Source organism: Geospiza fortis, unplaced genomic scaffold (assembly GCF_000277835.1).
Source record: "Geospiza fortis unplaced genomic scaffold, GeoFor_1.0 scaffold54, whole genome shotgun sequence".
NCBI classification, from domain to species: Eukaryota; Metazoa; Chordata; class Aves; order Passeriformes; family Thraupidae; genus Geospiza; species Geospiza fortis.
Window position 1 is genome coordinate 18821331 of NW_005054301.1, and position 7497 is coordinate 18828827.

Here is a 7497-nt window from a genome sequence, read left to right on the forward strand (position 1 = left end):
GGGCCGGTGGCCTGCTGCTGTCCCTTGGGAAAGGGGGATTTCGGGGAGAAGCGAGGAAAGAGGGAACTCCCAAACCTCCGCTAGTACGTGGTTTTAAGGCGGCGGTATCGGTGATCACTGCAGCGATTAGCTTGGTATCTGTTGCTGTGGAATTCCGATTTCATAAATTTTAAATAGAAATAAATGTCTGCCAATAAAGGCGAAATGTTGCTGTTTTGCTTTTTCCTGGGGGGTCTAAATTTTGTAGATACTATGTGTCCAACTGCTGTGTTTTTTGGGGGGGAATTCATCTTTTGTTACAACTATTACTAGTACAGGTGTGGTTATTTTTCCCCTTCAGAGATTCTGTTTCTTGTTTCTGCCATGTTGATGGTGACTCTTCAGGGTGCCCACTGATCACTTGGCATTTTGACTATTTTAAAATAAAGTATTATGACTTTCTTTAGTCTAAATACCTGTAGAAAATTGTTCAATAAGCAGAAGAACCTGCAGAGTAGAAGAAGTAGAAGAAGTAGCAGAAGTAGAAGAACCCTGCAGATAAGCTTCTTGGAGGAAGTTTCCCTTGAGTAACCTCCTGTGGCAGAAGATACTCTGATTTACCTACAGAAATTTCAAGTGCATCTCAAAGAAAATGAAATCCCTGAATATGTGCTCTCCAGATAACCTGCTGTGCTGATATCCATGTTTTCATCAAATCAACAGAGATAAGTGTACAGAGGTCAGGGAAGAAGCTGGTCCTTGTGCTCACATGGATCAGTAGCTTTAAAGTCCAAACTGTTTTTAGGCATGACTTCGAAACAGCAGCAGCCACTGATCTTATAAATGCATTTCTGCCTTCAACATGAGTGACTGAGATCATGTACCCAAATGCTGTGGTGACTGGCTGCCATAATTATGAAAAGGGCAATGAAGTTTCTGCCCAAAAATCCCCAATTAACTGGAAGCCAGCTGTTTTTGCCTCCACACTGGTAGCTGTTAATTGGCTTGAATGAGGCTGTTGTAGTGGGAGCTTAGGGATGTGATCTTCTGAACCAGAGGAGGTCATGCAGATGTTCATCTCTGGCAGACATTGGGGAGCTACTGCTGGGGGTCAAGTTTGCAGGTCATCTCCAATAGGACTTAGAGCTAGCTACCACTTGGTATGGAGCAGATTGAAATGAGTGCCTGTCATTTCTGCCTGGGCAGAAAGAGCTGGAACATCTGAGGATGTCTAAATGGAGGTGCATGTTGTTGTTTGAGATGCATGCTCAGGCTCCCTGGTGTTGCTCTTAGGCTGTTGCTGGGTGTTCGGTGGCTGTGGCCTTTTCTTGTATAAAGCTGCCTCAGCGATTGCCTTTTATTGCTGGGACCAGAATTTCCTGTGGTCCAGAGTAAAGTACCCAACACTAAAGCTCTGTGACTGAGGTGGCTGCCTGTAAGATTTTTGGGGGAAGTTAGTTTGTTGTTTTTAACTTCTGCAGTGTGGGGGGTTACATATTTGATTACCTGAAAGGCTGCTTTTATTCACACCCTGCTACACTTAGGAGCAACAGAGATGCCAAAACTAGAGTCTTCCTGTATTTGTAGAAAGAAGGCTGTTGATCACTGTTTGTAAAAGATTGATCTCTGAAACCTTTTTAATCGAAGACATCTTGGATTATGTTTAATGTTTAGAGAAGCATTAGGCATGTTGTTTATATACTGCTGTTTTGGATATCTTTGTGTGGTTTCACTGAGACTCTGATGTGAGGTGGAAAAGTAAGAGTTAGTGACAACAGAAAGTTGGTCAGTGGGTCAGTCCTTAAAAAGCAGCTCTCAGATTTTTCCAAACTGAATAATAACACCACATACATGTTTTCACATCACATGGTGTAACTCAATATGAAACCATTGGAAAGAAACCCCAAATATATATAATCCAGATTGCTCTTGAGTTTTGGCAAGCTGTACCTTATTTTCTTCAGTGAATTTTAGGAGGCTGTATAATTTTCTGGTCACAGACTTGCTTTCAGGCAGGAAGCTGCTAATGCACAATAGGAAGTGTGAGGGTTTAAGAGCATTAGACCACAATTTTCATTGCAGTAACTTCTTATGCCTTTAAGTTGAATTTCACCATAAAAGCTAATAAGCAGTGTGCCATGGGACAGAGAGTAAGATCAGGAAGATAATGTCCTGACATTAAGCTCATTGTTTGCTTCTGAAAATGCAGCAAAGTACCCCAGAAAACAAAATTACAGGACACTGGGGGGTTCCAACTTCTTTGACTTGGCTGACCCAAGATAATACAGGAAAGTGGTGGAAGGGGGGCAAACAAGCAGGATAGGGAGAGGGAAGGAAAAGAAAAGATTTGCAATGAACAAGCCACTTAAAAAATTCAACGAATGTTCACTTAAGTTTGTTTCACTTTTAGGCAAAAGCAACGACCATCAAAGAAGCTCTAGCCAGATGGGTAAGAACTAGAAGAGTGTCTAGCGGTGTGAGGTTTGACTGTATTCAGCTAATTTTGTTTGTCAAACATTGTAAGAAATATGTTTGCATGAAATATATGCTTTAAGAAGTTTCACAAAGTAAAATGATGATTCCTGTTGTTGTTGTTGTTGTTGTTGTTGTATAGCACATTCTGTTGGACTTTCTGTATGTTCCTGTTAAATTGATACAACCAGTAAAGATTAGTCTGTTTTGCCCTCCTGCCTTGTTCTGCTGCATATGCATGGGCCTGAAGTCACAAAAGAGATCCAAAGTTGGGGATGTGTTATGTTTTAATTATGCTCTGTTCACTTTAAAGAAAGTGGGACCTAGTGCAGTCTTTCCCACAGAATAAACAAGTATGAAATTCTCACTGTACTGAATTCAGTGAATCTTCTACATGTCTTTTGACATATAGTCCCTCATATTGTGCAAAACTTAACTCAGAATGAGTTTCTTGGGTTTTTTTCTTCTTAAATACTCTATTAATACAGAAGCTCATTTGATTTTGGCTGACCTGGTCTTCCAAAAAGCTATGTGTTGGCAAGGATGGGGATGTAATGCCAAATGATGATGTAGGATGCTCAAGGGTCAGGTTCACTGTCCAGTAAAACCAGTGAGAATCTTTCCCCAGTCTCTGAATTTTAGATGAAGGCACAGATGTGCTGTTTGGTGTTCATATGCTTTCCTGCTAATTCTGGCCAGCTGCTAGAGCAATGATTTATAAATGTTTTGGCCTCTGGAAGATCTGGATGTGATAGCGTGGGTAGGTACACTTGAAAGCCAGAAGCTCAAGGTACTAGCCTGTAATTGAAGATTACTTCCATTTTGAGTTTTATCATTGGTTCAGTACCTTCAGTATTTCAGGGGTTTTCCAGTTATGTTGGTATATCCCACAAACTTCACTGCTGCTCTCCTAGTAAGAACTAGAATGCAACAACTTGCAGACATAAGCATTAGTAGAGGTATGAACTGTGTATAAAAATAGTTTGCTTTTCCTCCCTCACTCTTTCTGCCCTCCAGAACTTCAGCTCCATGTTTCCTATTAACAGATTTATTCTTTGTTTTCTCTTCTGTCACATGTCTCTTAGACAGAATCAGCCTGTGTCAGTGAGTTTCCATTAACATTAAGCATAAAGTGCTGAATTTGCTTTTCTGTTCAAGTTTTTAGGGGTGGGTCTAAATCTTCCTTTTACTCTTCCTAATCTGGATCCACGTGACTTGTACAATTGCATTTGGTGTTGTGTTGTATTCCAAATGTTTTTCTTCCCTTTGGTATAAGGGTTTACCTATGCCCTGCAGTCAGGGTGACATTAGTTAAATCAAAGCAACTTGAAATCAAAGCAGCTTCAACTTGGCAAACATGTAACCTGTTCTTACAAAAACATGTCTGTTCTACCTATATTTTCTCTGTGGCATATTGTGGCTGTGCAGCTGCTTCCAGAAGTACTTGGCAATCTGGATGGATTTTCTTCCTGAAGGTGCTCACTGCTGTGAGCTCACTGCTGGCCCAGTCTGTGTTAGAAGCTCTCTCCCTTTCATGTTTTTACAGAAAAATGTATTTTTATTTGTTGGTATGAGCTCATAGATTACAAACTGTTCTTAGAAAAGAAAATGGAAGTTTCACATTGATATAGTTACTTTGTTTGAACATGTATCCCCATATTCCAGCAAAACATCTGATGTGCTTATTTGCTAAATCATTCATTTTGAGTAAAAATACTGTTACACTGAATTTGGACAGAAACTGGAATATAAATAAGTGTGCAAGACAACATGATTTTTTAAAATTAAATTAAGTTTTCTGAAGTATTTTGGGTGCATAAGAGGAAAAATAATGTTATCAAAACCTGATGTTCTGCTGTGGGACACTGAAAGACTTAGGGGATGTGATTAATTTAATTACTAAGTAGCCATATAAACTGGGGCACACTCAGCTATCTCTCTTTTCAGTAGATGCATGAAATGGAGGAGAAAACAGGAGTCCTTGTTTTGAAAGTGCCAAGATTTCTCCTTTGTTAATGGACCTCCAGTCCTTGCACTGAACACTGAGTGAACTGAGAAAATGCTCCCTTTGTGCTGTCAGGGAGGCAGCTGTCAAAACTGCTGCTACTCTCTAAACAGATACTTGTTCCAAGCGTTTAGTCAATAATTGCCATCACTTCAGAATTTTAAAAGCTTTAATTGACGATATTTTTTAATAAACGTAAATGCCGAAGTTGTATCCATTTTTTCAAGACTCTGAATTATCAACCTAGGTTGTCAAAAGGAAATCTGTCTTTTGCTGTATTCTCTTAAGTGTGACATCTTCCCCCACTCTTTTTTAATGGCTAATTAGATTTTTTTTTCAGATTCTTAATGCTGTGAATCTGTTGAAGTTCTCCCCCAAAACACACTCCCCTATATTCAGTTTGTGTTGTGAGCTGGGCATGAGTTCTGAGATTTCTGGGTGAAGTGAGAAGGAGACTTTTCTGTCAGAACTTTTAAATCTGCTTCTGCTATAGAATGGCCCTAGCTGAGGTTTCTGTTTGTCAGTCTCCATGGAAATATCTTAATCCAGAATTTTAGCCTTCAATCTATTCTCCATTCCTTGTGGCAGATGACTCCTTTACTAAATTGCTCAAGTGTTACACAACTTTTAAAACCCAACATATGTAATGTGTAAGTTATTTTGATACCTTGAAAATAAGCTAGCTTTACCCTTTTTATGCTACACTAGCAGGAATCCTGATAACAGTACTCAAAATGCTTTCACCTTCCCGTAGTATATGGGAATTCCTTCTATAGTATTCATTTTTAGAGTAATTATTTTAGTGTAGTAGTTTTTGGTAATTGTATGTAGCAGTGAGACTCTTCTTCACCTTCGCTTTTCTTTAGGAAGAGAAAAGTGGCCAGAAGGCTTCAGAGGCAAAGGAAGTGAAACTGTATGGGCAGATTCCTCCTGTGGAAAAGATGGATGGCGCCCTCTCTGCTCTAGTTAACTGCGAGTAAGTTCAATTAAAAACATGCTGGAAACGAAATAATCCTCTTCTCTTCCTTTCAGTTTTTTGTGCTGTCCACTGCAGATATGTGTTTACTGTGTTTAAGTGTGGCCTTCAAAGCAGCAACTTTCTCTTCTTTCTTTCTTAACTGAGCTTCTCTTTCTGCACACAATTGCCCTTTTTAATTCAAAGACCCCTGTAACTTAACTCAGAAGGTGTTAGGGTAGATTCTGCATTAATATTTGTCCCCAGAAAAATTATATACTGTTTATCAGTATATAATTGTAGATTTGTGTTTGGAGTCTATCAGCTAAACGGCATGTTTATGATCCACTCCAAAATTCATGGAAAAAAAGAGGCAATTTGAGCAGGACTTCCAGAAAGAGATTAGAATAATTTCAGAAATAAACATCCATGTACTTCATAAGGCTAGGCATCAAAAGATAATCCAGTATTTAATGTAAGTAACTCATGGTACTTTCCCAGAAACTAATAAAGCTTAATGGTTTGAGGATATTTTGAGTCTGTTACACATCCAGTTAGTTTACCGTCTAATGAGACAAGAACATATAATTATTTCTAATGCAGTGGTGTTGGGACATGGAACTCTTCCAGTGTAGTGATCCCTTATATATTGTGAATTGATTATTCTTTCTTTTAAAGGAAACTATCACTGTCTACAAACTGCATTGACAGAATCGCCAACTTGAACAACCTAAGTAAGTGACAAGCCAGCTGTCCATTGTGTTTGTTTTCTAGTTGCCTGGCTAGGAGATATGCCATCATTTGTTACAAGTGTCCAGCTTTATTTATACCTATTATTATCCCTTTTTATTCCCTCCTCATAGAACATTACAAGTGACCTTTAAAATGACCAGTCTTACTGGAGAATGCATGCTGAGCAGCAGTGGTGTATTGCAGCAGGTATCCTTGCACTAGCCTTGACAGTTGTCTCACAGTGCAACAATCAAAAAATTCCATTCAGTAAGCACTTCAGTACCTTCCCATGAGCCTTGCTGTGCTATTCAACACCTAATCAGTTCTAGAGTGATGTCATGACCATTTTCCATGCTCCTGATGGAGACAGTCTGCAGTTCAACAACTCTGCAAATGCATTATTGGTTGCAGTGAGGTTGGAGTGTTGTAGACCTGGATGGAGAAAATGTCATTGCACTTTGCAGAGGATTGGGTATACTTGGTTTCATTTTGTTCATACTTTATAAATGGATGTGCCACCTGTCTAGAAGTAGAGTTTTTCTTTCTTGGACACCTGTCTTTGAAACTCTTGGGTTACTGACTTTGGAACAGAAGTCTTAATGGTCTGTCTTCAAGATTTTGACTGTGGCATGAGGGTGGCAAAGAGGTGCAGGTTTTGAAGTGGAGCTTTCAGGCTTTTCTGTTCCTATTAAAATGCCAGCTGGATAGATAAGGAACCTGGAATCTCATCCTTTCCAACTGCACACCAAGAGATCTGCCAAAGAACTTGATAAACTTATTTCTTTGCATAATAAGCTCAGACTTCAAAAGATTTGGAAATACTAGTCAGGGAAACATATTCCAATAGTTTTTCCAAATAACTGTTCTTTAATACTTTAATTGTGTAACTATCATGAGAAAAAATAATTAGGCAATTATACATAGAAGTGAAACCAATGAATTTTTTTAGTGGTATAAAACATTAAAAGCTGTTAAAGCATCTTAAATATTTATATTAATGTAGATTCAAAACATCCAGCCTATATCAAGTATTTGATGCTAAAGCCAGACAAACTAGAACTAGGTTGAATGTCTCTCACCAGGCATCTGTAAGGCAGCTTTATATGCTGCCTGTAGTATAGAAACCAAATCTGCTGCCTTAAAATAAGATCAGCACCACTTTTGCCTGGAGAAGAAGGGATATGAATTATGTAAGATCAAAAGAAGCAAGTCAGCAGTTAGAGCTCAGGTGCAAGGTGAAATAATAATTTTTGTTCAGCATTTATCAAAACTGAATTTCAAGTAGGTAACCTATACATGAGCAGCTTTGTATTCATGAGTGTGTTTCTGAGCTTTCCTCTGCAGCAATTCCTGC

At 38.9% G+C, this 7497-nt stretch overlaps 1 protein-coding gene across 1 annotated transcript in view; it reads left to right on the forward strand.

The window, feature by feature from the left end:
- Positions 1 to 2394: 2394 nt before the first annotated feature.
- The window catches only part of DNAL1 (dynein axonemal light chain 1), a 12708-nt gene continuing 7605 nt past the window's right edge, over positions 2395 to 7497 (forward strand). The window contains exons 1-3 of the mRNA XM_005417665.2: positions 2395 to 2428; positions 5323 to 5432; positions 6090 to 6145. Of these exons, the coding sequence (XP_005417722.1) occupies positions 5398 to 5432; positions 6090 to 6145 (91 nt within the window). The 5' untranslated portion in view covers positions 2395 to 2428; positions 5323 to 5397. The remainder of the gene's footprint in view (positions 2429 to 5322; positions 5433 to 6089; positions 6146 to 7497) is intronic.